This window comes from Geospiza fortis, unplaced genomic scaffold, assembly GCF_000277835.1.
Source record: "Geospiza fortis unplaced genomic scaffold, GeoFor_1.0 scaffold98, whole genome shotgun sequence".
NCBI classification, from domain to species: Eukaryota; Metazoa; Chordata; class Aves; order Passeriformes; family Thraupidae; genus Geospiza; species Geospiza fortis.
The window spans coordinates 11,448,007-11,464,540 of NW_005054306.1; the positions used below are offsets into that span (position 1 = coordinate 11,448,007).

The window sequence follows — 16,534 nt, forward strand, 5'->3', positions numbered from 1 at the left end:
GAAAAAAGATCCAAAAAAGCAAAAGTTTGCACATGCATAAGCAAAGGGCAACATTTAATCTCTACTTCCCACCAGTAAGCAGTGTTCAGCCACTTCTCAGGAAACAGGGCTCCAGCATGTACAGTCGTTGCTTCAGAATGCAAAAATTGTAAAATAAAGAATTCTGCCCCATTCCTTCTCCCTCCCTTAGCTTTTACATCTGAGCTGACATCATATGGCATGGAACAGCCCTTTGGGTAATTTGGGTCAGCTGGCCTGGCTGTGTCTCTTCCCAGGATCTTGCCCACTCCCAGCCTCTTGCTGGGGGGAGAATGTTGGGAGTCAGCACCGACGCAGTGCCAGCCCTGCCCAGCAGCAGCAGCAGCAGAACCCCGGGGTGCTATCAGCACCTTCCTGGGCACCAATGCAAAGCACAGCACTCTGAGGGCTGCTGAGGGAAAAGGCGCTCCAGCTCAGCCCGACCCAATACACCTCTGTATGATATTTAGCAAGGACTTGGGTCAAAACTAGCCAGGTAAATGTCATCTCTGTGTGCTGATAATAGCTTCCAGAAAACTCTTCACAAACAGCAGCAAAGGCTTTCTTCAGGCTTGTGTGAGCATTTCCAAAAGCTCCATCACTCACCACAGCACATTTTTGCTGACTTCCCAGCTCCCATTCTTTTCCTACATGAGCTCTCCCTCTTTCCTTGGGACTTACAGACAGTTTACACTTAAATCAAAATACACAAGACTATTACAAGTGTGTTAAGGTGAAGTATGTTACTTAACATAATCATCTGGATAATTCAAAAAGTATAAGTAGATGCTAGACGAGTAGAATTCAGACCTTTTGGCCTCTACACCCACTCTTAAAAAAGATTCTGACCTGCTGACCTTGTGAAGTGTGACCCCACCATCTCTCAGTGACAGCAACAGTAAACACACTTTCTTTTCCATGCATTATTCTATGCTAAACTTCCAACAAGTCAGGATTTACACTTTTCTGAAGAAGTGAAATAATTTAGGTGGGTTTAACTATATGGATATCAGAAGAGATTTTGAATTTAAGCTAAAACAAACCAAATCAAGTAAAACAGTAAAACAGTATACAAACACAAAATGCATATATATGAAAAAGTAAGATAAAACAAATTCAAAGGGAATCTCAGCAAGGTTTTATAGTGCAAACAACACAAGCTCTTCTTTCATGATTTACATGCATCTCCAGAGCTCTTTTAATAAAACTATATATTCATATAGTCAATAGCTGATAATTTTTTCTTCTATATGCATGTGGAATGATGGACTTTATAAATACTATGCATAATGAAAGTACAAACCATCAATCTGACATCACACCAATTCATTTTAGACCAATATATTTGCATTAAATTATGTCACAGTCAGAAATAAATTGTTATTCACAAATAGTGTCACTTAAATGTTGTTCTACATGGACTTAACAGGAAATTTATATTACAATACATTACTTCTGGAAAAACAATGTATTAACTGACACCAACCACTATAAAAATGAATTTATATTGCTTCAGTTTTCCTGCTACAAAGTAATGAAACTGTATGTAAACAGAGTATTTTTATTATTATTATACTCTGTGAAAGCCATGCACAGAATTACTATGCTGTGTGGCAAAAATTATGTGCAGGAAAATGTAGGGTTATATTGGGAAAAATTTCTTTGTTGTAATCAAAAAGGGCAGCATATTAGCAGCAATCTTACAGCCTTTCTCTCAAAGTAGATGCTCATTTTCAGGAGATGGTGACAGTCAATCTCTCCTACTGTTCAAATGTTACCAGAAACTAAAATGGTTCACCTTTCCATTGGCTTCTTCTGAGGGATTTGCCATTTTTACTTTACACTTTACTACAGCTGGAGACTAAGTTTTAAATAAAAGCAAATTTTGTTTATTAGAAAGGAAAACCAAAACCAGAACTACTCTTACTGGTGTTTACCATAAGAGCATTTGAAGAAAAGGTGGTGACAAAAATTACTTCTTCGGAAATCCCTCAAGTTAGACTAATTGTAGTAAAGAACAAAAATACTATTGAATGTTATTGGGAAAAAACCCCTGATTTTATATTGACAGTGGTGTACACGCTCCCCTTGACATTTCCTTTCCAGCCCCAGTGTCATAGTTTAAGCCCAGCCAGCAACTAAGCTCCACCCAGTCAGTTACTCACTCCTCCCTCAGCAACTGCATGGGGCAGAAAAGAAGGAAGAAAATAATAAGAGCAATGATAAAAGAATTAGAATATATGTAACATATTCTGTGCATTGCAATTGCTCACCACTCACAGACTGATGCCCAGCTGTTTTCCCAGCTGTGAACCCTGGCCAGGTTTCTCCCCAGTTTATACACTGATCATGATGTTCTGTGGTATGGGACATGACTTTGGCCTGTTTAAGTCAGTGTCTGGCTGCACCCCCTCCCAGCCTCTTGTGCCTTCTTGCTGGCAGGGCATGAGAAGATGAAAAGTTCTTAACTCAGTATAAACACTACTTAGGAACAACTAAAACATCAGTGTTTTATCAACATTATTCTCATCCCAAATCTAAACCTCAGCACTGTCCCAGCTACTAGGGAGAAAATTAATTCTATCCCAGATGAAGTCAGGACACACATTTAGATAGTATGCAAAGCATTTCATTCTTCCTCTTTTTCTTGTCTTCTAATTATAACATTTTCTCTTCCTCAGCTGTTCCCCAGAGTGGCAAGCCTGCTGGAGCTCTCCCAGGAGCATGAGTAATGATTGGACAGTTGGTGTCTTGACCCTGCATCATAGCTCTCAATATCTCTGCATGGGGCAGAATGAGCCGCAGACTCTGAAAGATCAGGGGACCTCATTTGTGTCCAATGAGCACACGCTTTGCCGCAGACCAAAGCTCTCTTATACTTTAAGCCCCAAAATGGATTCTCCTATTCCAAGTGATCCTTTTCAATTAGTTGTTTGCCTACTGTTAGATGACACACTCCCTTACTGGTTATAAAATCACCTTTGAACACTTTGAGCTACACAATTTGCTTTCTCTGTAGCTGCTCTCTCAGGGCTAATGCCACTACTCCTGTTAATCCACTGCCTTTTGCATCTGTTTCCAATTTAAAATTAAGGAAGCATTTATCTGCTTTAATCCCATTCATCCACTGCTTTTACAAAGGGTCCCTCTGAGTTGGCAGCGCTCTGGTCAACAGGCAGCTCCAAGAACATGTGCATGCTGATGATTCATGCTAAGTGATAAATTCACTGCTGGTTATTGTGCTTTGTCTCAAAGTGCCAAACACTGTCTTTGCCCAGCATGTATGCAGCCCCAGGTTGCATGAGCTTTCCTCTACTTCCTTTATCAAATTCTTCAAACAGTGTACATCTTCTGTAGAAGCCATGAAAAGCACTGAGTCCCTGTCATAGCACAGATAATGCCAAGTGCCTGTGTACTCAGAAGAGCCTTTTCCAAACCTAAGTAGCTGTGTGGTTTCTCCCCAAAGTGAAAAATGTTTAGCTTTTAAAACACACACAAATTTCCCTGTTTTCATCCTCTTTTTGCAAAACATTTTTAACAAGGTCTCATTCAGGGGTTTTATTTTTACATGGAATACAACTTCCCGGAAGTACTAAAACATACTTTATAGATTAATTCCATCTTCATATGCTAAATAGAAATACTGAAACTACCAAGTATTCAGATCTAGCTCTGGTCAGTAGAAAGGCTGTTTTCAGACTGTCATGGTTTTCCTGGGCTTTGCTATCTTGCAGATATTGAATTACAAGCTATTAAAACATTTCTCATTGGTCAGCCACAGCTCCAAAGATCTGAAGCACAGCTTTTGAATCTTACCTCATTCTCCTACTAACTGTTTCTTGAGTTAATTCAGTTCCAGGTATCATATACAACTGAGTTAACACTCAGCATTCTGACAGATCTGACCATTTCTGAGAGATCCCCAGCCCAACTGCACAGCCTTACATAAATGTGAGCCTTTGTGAAAGACAAACAAGAGATCCTTCCTGTCTCACAGAAGAGCCTCAAAAAGCCCAAAGTCCTCTGCTTTTAGAAAATCCTAGAAGTTCAGAAAAGTGTAAAGATCCTGGAAGAAGGGAGGAATTGACATGAAAGATGTAGTGAGATGAAAGAAAAGGTTAAAACATAACAACAACTGAAGAGACAAAAGGGACAGCTTGGAAGCATGGGGAAGTATGACCAAAAACAGAAGATGAGGGCCAAATGGTAGAGGGGAAGAGAGACAGGAAAACATGGCTTAGGCATCTCAAATTCCAAGAGTCTCTGAGGTTTTTACTTGTTTAGCAGTACCTTGTGAAAAAAAACCCCAAAACCCCAGCATCGGAAAGAATCCCATGCTACAGAAAAACTAACAAAAATTTAATTATCAGTTGTCATCTGGAGTATTGAAAGTTTTTATTTATGAAAAGTATACAACATGAGTGCACAGTTTCAGAGAAACATATCATCAGGGGCTATTTCTAACTAATGTTATTTGCAAAAATGCAGAGCAACACTCTATTTCCTCTATATTCCTTCTCCAAAATGAATCACTGATAATGCCTCCATGATATAATTAAAATTATGCTTACTCTAGAAACCTGCAAAAACCAGGAAGACAATGCAGCTTCATCTGACCACACACGAAATGTAGGGCACAGAATCATACACATAATTGGACTTCTCATCTTCTTAGTCCAAGTCCTACTTTAGGCTTCAAACTGTGCTTGGAAATAGTTTCAGATACTTGATCACTGAGACTGGAACTAAATTAGCATTGTACACATAAGCAGTCAGCTACAGGAAATAGTTTACTATTGCTATGAGAGCTCAATGAAAGACTTAGGTGTGAAGCTCTCAGTATTGTACAATTGTCTGGGGCTTTGTCTGCAAGCCCCAAACTTTGAAGTCATGGCACATAGATTTTCAATCAATCAGTAACACAAAATTAAATTTTCTTTTTTTTTTCATGGAGTAAAGTTCACAGGAGGCTATTTTCAGGTCACAAGCATTATTACCACCAGCACAACTAAATATAAATATATCTTTTAAAATGTATTAGTCCCTCTGTGAAAACAACATCTGCTTCAAACAGTTTACCCTGGCAACTTCTGTTCACTGGGTGAGGCTTCTTCTACATTCTTTGGTGTCTACTTGTGACACCAAAGCCAACTCAACTCAAGTTCACTGACATCACACTGGTGTGTTAGCTTGAGACCAAAACCTGCCTTATGCGCACCATCTTCCAAGAAAAATCCACAACAAAACTGGGAGACAAAGCTCTCACTTGACTCTGCTCCTGGCAAGTACTGACACAGTGACCATCTGCCATCTCCACACATCTAACAAGATAAAGGTTTCCATTGGAAACCACAACCTTTCTTGAAAACCCAGGTAAAAAGGAAAAGAAATCAATTTTCCATGGACTTAACAATATCACTACTACTCTTTTTAAGTTCAAGGAAAGTAGCAACTGTAGAGTACTTGTCACTAAGTCTTCATATGATGCATCTATGTGTCTATAGTTTTCTACAGCTCCTCATATTCTAACTATTTAATATTTTTTCTTTTTATTGCAACAGTAAATATATTCCTCCTTTATTTCTCATAAAATTGAAAATGTATGGAAAAACAGCACTACCAGACTCTAACACTGACTGTTATATTTCCCATTTATTTATTTTGCAGGCAAGTAAACACACTACCTTTTTCAATTTTACCTTTTTGTTTATCTACAGTCTTACATTAGTCCAAGTATTCTATTTTTGTTACCTATGGAAGTATCTGTTGTCAGTATTTTCACAAAATGTAAACATAAGAAAAAGAAACAAAAATTGTTTTTGTTACCACATTTTAAATATTATTAGGAAAAGTATAATTTTTTATTTTCATATCTTTGTTACCAAGATTCATAGCCTAACCTCTGAATGTGTCACCATTAATGTGTCTACATCTATTGTTTATTTTTTCACAACTGAGGTAAATTCAACTGCCTTGTTGAAACTTCGTTGAAAGCATTTTAAAGAGGAACCACAGAATATCTGGAGTTGGGAAGGACCCATATGGATCACTGAGTTAATTCCCAAATTACCAAAATAATACTTTAATTTGATAGGGGGATTTCAAATAGTTAACAGATACAGTATTCTGAGACCTGCAACATAAATTTTTGCTCAAATATATTTACTATAGAGGTTTAAAATCTTGAATAGAATCTTTAGGCACTGAACTCAATATTTAAATATTATTTACAGAATTAATTTTCAAATACTATGCCTAATACTGTAAAGAAGTCTAACACCACCATGTGTTTCTCATCACCTGCATTAACACAGTATTTGAAAGACTGGGAAACCACCCCCCTTTTTCTGGAGAGAAAGAGACACCGAGAGAGATCCAGTTTAACTTAAGCTGCATGGACAGCTTTGGCTACATATGCGGGGTGACAGCTATAATACCTTCATAGCTGCCATTTTGGGGCTAATTAATACATTAATGGAAGAGAACTTCCACCCTTCATGATACATATTGTAACATACAAAGTCATTTCCTTCCACCTGCCTAGACTGGACTTGGATGTAATTTCCATAAGAACATTTAACTTACCATCTTCATCTGTCTGGATAATGGTCTCCTCGCTTTCCTTCCTCCCTTCTGGGTTGGTTAAGATCATCTTGAGGCTGACATTTGTGTAGGGAGGCAGATGATCCACAACATGCTGAGGTGCTTTGGGGTCCATGTCCAAGCAGTCTGCTTTGCTCTCGTTGTGTCCACAGAAGTAGTGGTAGCATATAGTGACATTGAAAGTATGGCAACGAGTGATGTTGTAACCCAGAGATTCCCAGTCCACAGCGATGTGTCTGGCCTGGATCTCAGCAATCTTCAGTGTTTTGGGTGTTCTCATAGGTTCTAGAAAATAGAGCATAATGAAGAAAACAATGTTAACGTTCTTCATCTGGCACTGAACCGTAGCTGCATTCAGGTGCATTCAGGAATGTGAGAGTTAAGGAAGCACCCAACAAACAGGCATGCATCATCCTTTGCACAGGAGGAGGAGAAAATGCTCCTTAAATTTTTTTACTTCATTTCTCTTTGTCCTGTTTTTGCTGGCTTTAATCAGTGATGGAGACAGCAATAGTGAGAAAAAGAATAGTTCATTATCAGTGGAGCAATTCAAAGCAATTGAGAATACAGGCAACAGATGCAAGGAGAGTGACCAAAAGGCCACCCAGCTGTCACTACTGGCTTCCCTTCTTGATTTCCCCCTTACTCTTTTCCTTTTTTTTACCTGTGTAAATTAGATAATACATCATAATGGTAAAGAGTCTACTTACTACATCATGATTTATCATGCCACCAAGCAACGCTGTATACTAATTATACTAATTACCTTACTAAACTAGCAGTTACAAAAATGATGCAGATATTAATTAGTGTTTATTATTTTAGTAATGAAGCTCTTCATTCAAGCAAAACCCCTCTGAAATAGCACAAAAATGTGCTTTAGGATATTCGCATTGTATCCTGATTCCTCCAAAACCCCAAAATCATGATTACTCTGAGCAGGTAATCTCTGACCTGCTCCCCAAGCTCAGCTGCTCTCCCCATGTGCATTTGCACCAGCAGAGTACGTGATACTCCCCAAGCTGTCATCAATCTTTCGCTGCCTCTCCAGTGCATTCATTCCTCATGCAAGAGTAACTTTTATCGTTGAACTTAATTAAAATGATTACACAATGAAAATCATGACCATGTCTGTATATACAAGAGTTTCACTGAAGATATACCTTGCTAGTACATGCTTCCTCACCAGAGAAAATAAAGCCTGTGATTGATACAGCTTCAGCCTTGTGTCCTTGCTGGTTTAAGGTCAAAACAGTCAAGATTGTTCAAGGAAGTGAAATACAGGATTTCTCCTTCTGAGTATAACTGTTCTTTGTAACTTGTATGAGTTCCAACAAGGCAAAAATCAGCCAAAAGCACAGATGGTATATTGAAATAAGGAAATGTGAATCAGTGTAATGTATTCAGCATGCAGTTTGCCAGACAAACTGCAAACATTTAGTTTCAAACATCAAAACAACAGAATTCTAAATATAGCATAAAGGTATTCCTAGCAACATGAAGAATGTTAAGGATTAAATATTACACCTATTTGTTGCCATGACCTATCCCTTCTTCATTTTGCACAAGCACATATATTACCTTTGCCATTAAGTTTCTTTATCATATATACAGCGAGAAATGCAATTAAATAAAATGACTTCCTGGGTAGTAGTTCTCTGAACACAGTGTACTGTAACAATAGACATTTGAAACTGAAAGATAGCGTTGAAAAGGTCCTTGAGAGATAAGAGACTTGAAGAGAAGGAGAAAAACAGGGTTTTATAGAGAAAACAGTGCCTGGTGCTTTTGCAAGTAGAGAGAGGTGTGAGGTGGTCATCGAAAGAAAAAAAGTAGCAATATAGTAGATCTACTGAAGGAGCTGACAAGGGTCTTCAAAGAATGAGTAGTCTCTTGGCTACTGCAAGCAGTTGGGGAAAACTGAACACACTCAAGTGCCACGAAGGAAGACAACTGTTAAGACAAATACATATATACATAGATGTTTATGTATATATATACATACAAAATCAGCCCTTTTCTCGTATGAATGACAGTGCAAAACTTAGTTATACATACTCTGATTTAGAGTTTGAGGTCTAGAAGAGTAAACATATCCTTCACCAAGGAAATGTGTTATAGGCTAAGTTTTCCTCCTGAAATTGAATGATTTTTCTCATTTTAGTAATTTCCTCTTTGTTCTCCTACTGCAGTTTGTGCTTTCAACCATTCCCACTAGAGATAGAATTCAAACCTGAATTCAAAATTTATTGGAATTAAAACAATATAACACCTGGTGTCTGACCATGAAGTCTGAAACTCAATAGTTTGAAGCCAACCAATCAGTAACAGAAAACATTTTCATCTTGCATCTCTCATGACAAGACTTAAACTGCATTTACACTATGCTGCACAGCACTTTAAAGAGAGAAGAAAAAAAAAGAAAAGCTTTGTTAAACTTAAAGAAAAATTATTTTACAATTCTATGCAAATTTTACAAATGTGTCACAGCATCAGAGGAGATACTGAAATGCATCCTTTATTCACCTGTCAAAAAGGGAAGAATGAAAGACAGAGTGTGATCTCGCTTTCTCACAACTATTCCCTTCTTTGGCAGAAATTAAACAACTTCTGCAATATTGAGATGGTAATTAAAGTCTGCAGAGTCTCTCAACAGCTTTAGTAAACTCTGCCAACTGTCCCACTGCTCCTAAAACGATGCTTTAAAAACACAGTTTTACTCTTTCTTCTGGGCAATGTTCATCTTGGGAATCTCTAGAGGTAAAGACCAATTGTTTTAAACTACCACACCACAAAGTCTCCATCTGTAACACCTCAGTAAAAAGCAATCTTCGAATAATTACTTTTCTCAGATAAAGCACTATTGAATTTTTGAGTAGGCTTCCCAAAGATCTCAACCATCTCATTAAGAATAGCTTTGATCTTGATGGGAGCAAATAGTGTTCATCTCCTTGTTTTTTCCACTTCCCATCACAATTTAGGGTTTGAGTTTCACTGAAACATTTCTTTAGTCCTATAGGGATTTTATTTCAACTAATGCATTCTTTTCTGATTTCTTGATATTCTTTGAGTACTGCAAATCCCAATTATTCAATTCATGTCTTGTCTTCCAAGTTTTCTTCCCATCTCTCCTCTTTAAGTCACGTCGAGAACTTTTATCCAAAATACATGGACTTTCAAGAACATGAGTTCTTACTTTGTTGAATTACCTGTGTCAAATAGGCACCCTATGACAAAGAGAGAAGAAATAAAATGCTCTCAAAATACCTGCTCAACCCCTAACCTGTCCACTGGAGTGTCAGAAATTATAGCAGAAGGCACTTAATATGTTTCAAACATTAATTTACCAATTACCCCTATGAGACATGTAAGTGGTGTTAAACTTTTCTGTGAAGAGAAAGAGGCACAAAAAAGGTTAATAGCTTGGTCAAGGCTACAAAGCAAATTACTGCCAGGGCCACAAGAAAGCTGAACTCAACTGCGAGATCACTGGTGGCCATCAGACACCTAGCTGCCGCAATTCATAGAGCTCATGTACAATGTATGCACCAATGCTTCCACCCAAATTCTAACACCAATCCTACACTCCTGTCCTTTTTAAAAAACAGGTTTGGTGGGTGCTTTTTTAAAGGTTTTCTTAGAACAAGTTTGAAAAAGCATAACAGCGCCCAGACACTAATTGAATATCTGAGCATAAGGACATGTTATTCAAAAAACAATAATTTGGCTCATTCTTTTAGAAAGATTTCTTGATTGAGAGCTTCAAATTTGAATGAAACACCATTTTTTTTGTTTTGCATTAAATCTTGCATTTAAAATTTAATTTTTTGGGAGATTATATTCATAATTCATTTATTTTTTCAAGACTTTTTCTCCGTCAGATAAAAGGCTGGGGGGAGTTCTTTTGTGGCGACAGCAGAAAGTATGCAGGACTTCTGTTGTTGCAGGAAATTCAATATCTTGTGATTGCATCAAGCTCTTAGATATGAACATCCTGGCTGGCAGAGTTAGATCTTCAAACAGAAACCCAGCAACAAAGCATATGGAGGAACTGGCGGTGGTGGTGACAAGGTTGACCTTCAGATCCTTGTGAACACCTCTAATGATGACAGGCTCCCTTCTGCCACACCTTGCCTGCCCATGGGCTGCTGCTATGACCTCCATCCCATTTCCACTTCTACTTATAGCCAGCTTCTACCTCTGCCCTTTGCTTTTGACACCTGGCAATACCCATCTCTGTTATCCCCCTCCTCCTCACCCCTGCTTTGTGTCTTGGCATGCAAATACTACCAAGTGCTCGCTGACTCAGATTTATTATCCCATCTGACTGGTTTTAGCCTCATTGAACCAATTAAAAACAGAGGTTCTGGGAGAATACCAAAACAACAGAAAAACCAGAAGGATAAGAGATCTCTACATTTGTACAGATTACCAAGTTATCAATCCTTATTCAGAAACCAGGCAAAAGAATTACATGCATGTGGCACTCAATCACAACAATTTCTGGATCAAGAAGATTTAACTCAACCTTATGTGATAAAATAAAGAACATTTTAGTAATTCTCCAAAGGTTAACAACAGAGGGATATATGGTGAAAGAGACAGAACGTGTTGACCCCATATAACCTCTCAACTGCAGGATGATTTAATAAGACTCTCCAGATAACAGATAAAATGAAATTCAATTTCTTTAGTGCTTGATAAGCAACTTGTGATATGACAGGTCAATATCAAGCCTCTTTGTAGAGATTATCTTCACTTACACAGAGATGGGAGTGAAAACAAAAGCCTTCACAGCTGCAGAAGCAGCAAGGTGAGAGCATGCATTTCCTCAGAACCTCTTTTTAATGATAATGTGTATTAGCCTGCTGTAAGTCAGAGACAAACAGATGTCCCAAAAGCTGTGAAAAAACCCAGACAAAGAGGCTAGCAAAGTGTGACATGTGCTTTGCTTTTGCTGCCTTTCCTCAGAAATCTCAAATATTGACTGCAAGACAGTTTAATTTCCACATACCTGGCAGAGGTGGGAGAATTAGATCTTCTGACAAGCAACCAGAATGCACATTTGTTCACATGAAATGGAAAACAACTGGACAAATTTTAAAGCACAAACATTTCAGATAAAGATGGTGCTTCTCAAAAACCAGCATATCTGGTCTATACACTGTCTGTGTGTTCAGCTCTTTAATTGGGGTTGGTTTTTGGATCCTTCCTCCCCCTTGAACTCTTTCTAGTCTGTCATTACACTAAGGAGCTGACTTCCAATTTCTGCTTTAATCACATTGACTGAAATTCAAGTTTATCAAGTTTAAAAGCAAACCAGGTGGCCTTCATTGATGACAGTGGAGGTGAAAACTAACGAGACTTGGAAGGTGTGATAACTTCTCCACTTGAGAGAACCACAGAGAGATGTAAGGCCTATGTTAAATGAAAACTCTCATATAGAAAAGCAAATCTATGGCCATTATTTTAAAAAGTACAGGTAATAACCCCAAAATTTAAAGCACACTGTTTCTCACTAAGACTCCTTTAATTATCTTGCCTTCTAAAACAAAAACTACGTAGACAAAAAGAAGCCCTTATATTTCTTCCAATATTCTCAGTCTGAACAGCCACTGGAATTTCCCAGACTTTTCTTCTATGAGAACATGAGCCTCCTTGTCTTGTGGCTTCTCCTGACCTTTCCAGGGTAACTCTTTCCTTGGCATGTGGGAAATAAAAGAGGATTATTTTAAGATATCACCGTGGTTGTTGCTCCTTTCTCAGTTCATGCAAGGTCCTATAAAACCAAAATGCTCCCAAAACTCAAAGAAAAAAAAAAATTATGGTCCTGTTGCCGTGAAGAATTATTCTGAAAGACCCCGATAAGAACCTTGAAGAAATGTAAGAGGGAAAAGAGCTGAAGGAAGCACAACCCACATAGGAATAACTGTCAGAAGTGCAGTAAGAAAACAGTAAACAAAGGTTTCTTGCTTGCTCATTTCGGCTGCATTTCTCTCAATTATTACCTTTGTTATTAGTAAATGATGAATCAGGCAGAAAGGATTTTTTTATATAGCTACTAAATTCCTCACATCATAAACTCAGCTAGGACTGCTGAACAGAGAAGTTTATGACCCATTAAAAAGGACCAAACTAGAATTAAATATTTCAAGACACAACCACAGCCTCAGCAAGAACTATGCACATCAACTGTGATCACTTCTGCACTTTAGGGGGTAATGGGCTGTTGTCAAAGGAGCAAATTGTAATTAAGTTATGTTATGAACAAAGCTAACAAAAATCCCTAGGTAAGGTGAGCTGTACTAGAATATCCATGATGAAGCGCCTGAGTTTCAAGGATTATTAACCTACAAGTCCAAGAGAATTTAGTTCAGATTAACTACCAATAACTCCATTATTTAATAATATGATGATAATACAGGAAGATCCTTCAGACATCCCCAAAATGTCATGCATTTTAGTCTGATTTTCATAAACCAGTCTGTATGACAGAATAATTCCTGCCAATTCTATTCAAGTTTCTTGTCTGTAACTGGCAGATTTTTGACCATTCCCAAGTAGAGTTAAAGACAGCTTTGAAGTAAAGGCATAAATTAATTATCAGCACTGGCCCCAATTCTTACTACATAGTGATAGCTCATAAAGAACTTACCTTTAGTCAGGGACTCTCTTCTTAAAACTTGATGTGTATTCCAACCCAAAACCACACCACATTATATTGCCAACTGGATCAATATTGATGCAGGATGACATAAGGCATCAATATGCCCTTCTCCTATGTAATTGGAATAAAATACTATTCCATTGTTGGAGTACCTGAACTCCCTCATTCTCAGAATCTACAAAAACCAGGACATCTGTCACATAGATAAATGTAAGTTGGAAAGTCTAACTAAGCTACTTGCTAGTAGCGGTTTTTGTTTGGTTGCATTGATTTCATTTGTTTTGGACTTCTTTTTTTTACTGTTGGTTTGTTGTTTAAAAAAAAAATTGTTTCACATCAGCATTTAAGACACCTGATTTTAGGCAGCTACATTTGAAAACTCAGGCCTTCGGTCCTTTTAAACTTAAAAGCATGAAGAAATGGTGAGCGCCAAAGGGAGAGAAGTTAATGAAGTTGACAGAAGTAGTACAGTTTGAAGTCTTTTCTGCAGTCTGACAAGAAAGGAAAAAATTAATGGGTACATATTCCCATGATAAAAATCATAAGGGATTGCTGTGCATCTCCCTTCTCAAATGTGTGACACATACATAATACAAAACAAATATGGATGCAAACATAAAAAAGAATTAACTTTTTGTGCATTAGTATGTCCATCTGTTTGTCATGTGAAATATAAACCCATAATAAATGAAACTATGGTATTTATACTGTGTTAACATTACAGATCTATTTTCGTGCAAACAAAGGTTATAATGCAATTGCATGAAAATCTGTGAGTTTTGTCTCCTTTCACTTCATCTAATGACTGATGTGTTAAGCCAGCTTACAAATTTCTTATTGACCACATACTTCAGGGAGCTGAAGAAAACATCTGAATTATTAGTTAGATAATCAGCTCTACTACACTAGTCTCAGTAGCAATGAGGGGATATTCAATATATTTTTAGAATGTATCTTTTTGGATGCAAAACACAGCTGTCCCTGCATCATAGGTGTAGTAAACAGATACATATAACTGCACTACTGACAATTATTTGCCCATTTTCTCCTGGTAGTACATTTATTCTGTGGCCTCCACGCATGATTAACAGTTTATGCATCCTTAGCATGTAATCAATAGCTGCAAAGTCTTGTATTAGTTTGAGAGATTACACATCCCTTGATAATAAATTCTGTTGACTTCTCCAGTTTAGCTTAGCTCAAAAAAATCCACTTTTTTTTTACTTTTTTTTTCTTTTTTTTTCTTCTTTTTAAATCCATGTTTAAATCAAAAGGAACTATAGAGTCTAGGGGGGGAGAGGAAAAGCTGGTATGTTGTCTTTAATCTCATTCTTCCAAATGAACAAAACCTATCTGATGGTATAAAACACAAATCAGCACGTCAACAACCATCAGACTGCAAGAGTAAACAGAGGGGAAGCCTAACAGTACAAAATGCCTAGGAAGCCTGTTCAGGACTACAGTCATCTGTAAAGTAATTTACAAAACTATTAGTGATAGGGAAAAAGTGAACCTTTGACTTGAAATATCAGTGATGATTATGTTAAAGCAGAATAGAAGATATAATCTAAAACAATAACAATTATATTATAAAGAATATGCAATGTGTATTTATACACACATGTATATACTTTTTACCCACCTCAACAGAGAACCTAACTATGCAATGCTGTGAAGAAAGCATTTACAAACATTTATTTGAACATAAATCGCCATTATTGCTTAGGTGATATATTGTTCATTTCTCTCCAATACACATTCATAAACATGTTTTTTATGGTTTTGTTTACAAACTATACATTTGGGAGCTTAGGATGTAATGAGTATTAAGCAAAATGACTAAGTTGGAGCAGTGTGAATGAGCTAAACAAGAATTTTCTATGGATAGTGTTAAAGCTTCAGTTTCTTTCTCCTGTGTAAAAAAATTTCAGTCCTCCAAGTTAGGAAGTTATAAATACCATCACATGAAACAAATGAAAAAATGAGGAATGCAGTCTATAATAAATAAATAGTAAGCACAAAGTACTTAGTCTGGGGAAAAAGGCCACATTCACCTCTGATAACTAAGGCAATTGCAGGCAATACTTATGATAGCCACTTGAAACCTGTATACACATCTGTGCGTGTTGCATGCACACTGATAGACCTGTGTAGATATTTTCACTTCTCCACATGCAGATAAAACATCCATCAAAATTCATCCTCTCTGTCTCTTCACACCTACTGAAATGGTCTCAATCCTATTTTCTCCCATTTCCCTTTTTTGCTATCTGGTTCCTGCTGCCCCTGGGGCCTTGGTTGAAACCACCCATCCTCCATCCCACTGCCTGCAACCCATAAAGCCTTGAGTTTCTACCTTGGTCACAGCCCATGAACTAACACATCCAATGTTATGTTTATGTGGCAAAACCCAATGACAACTTCGTGTTGCACCTTACTCTAGCCCCTTTCATAAAACCAGTAACACAAGACTACATAGCACACAATGTATATATTGCATAGTGATAGATATCTTTATATAATGCATACGATAAACCTTGGATGAAGCACAGATTTGTTAAGTTGTTTAAAATCAGAAGTGACGCTGTAACATACAATGCCTCTGCTGTATATATTTTGTCCCATAAGTGAAACAATCCAGGTAATTTATTTTTAAATGTTGAATGACAAGGCCTGTAGCTTCTATTGTACAGAAGAGTTTTCTCTAAGCAGTTGGAAATTTATTTAATGAATTGTCTTTATTTTCTTCATTGGCTCATACAAATTTAAGAATACAAGTTGATCGTTTAAGCAAGTTTGTTTTCTTCAGGGAAAAAAAATACAGGAGCAAAGAATTGCTCTAACATTAAAATTTTGAATAAGATCAGAAACCATTTTCAATTGTACATAGAATTCTAAAAATGCTGGTAAGAAGCCATGGGGAAAATTCTTTTCTAAGGTGGCTACTTGTCTACTGTGAAATTGTGCCATTTTTGAATTTCAATGAAATTTTATTACTTAAGTCATACAGTCACTTGCCAAAGTTTGACTAAACCTGACTAAGAAAACTCCTCAATCTACTGGTCAATCATCACTACCAAGTGACTACTACAACCTAATACTTATACCTGTATGAATAATCTTCTTAATACCTTAATTTGATATTTCTTTACAGATATTTTAAACAATTTTCTGTGCATTTTAAGTGTTCCAATTTCAATTCAGCTGTCCCTTGATGAGATATACCAGTGAGAAAAAATTGCATTC

The 16,534-nt window shown here is 37.2% G+C and overlaps 1 protein-coding gene across 1 annotated transcript in view; it reads right to left on the bottom strand.

The window, feature by feature from the left end:
* The window catches only part of PTPRK (protein tyrosine phosphatase receptor type K), a 297,434-nt gene that overhangs the window by 84,858 nt on the left and 196,042 nt on the right, over positions 1-16,534 (bottom strand). The window contains exon 8 of the mRNA XM_031066727.1: positions 6,604-6,906. Coding sequence (XP_030922587.1) covers positions 6,604-6,906 — 303 coding nt within the window. The remainder of the gene's footprint in view (positions 1-6,603; positions 6,907-16,534) is intronic.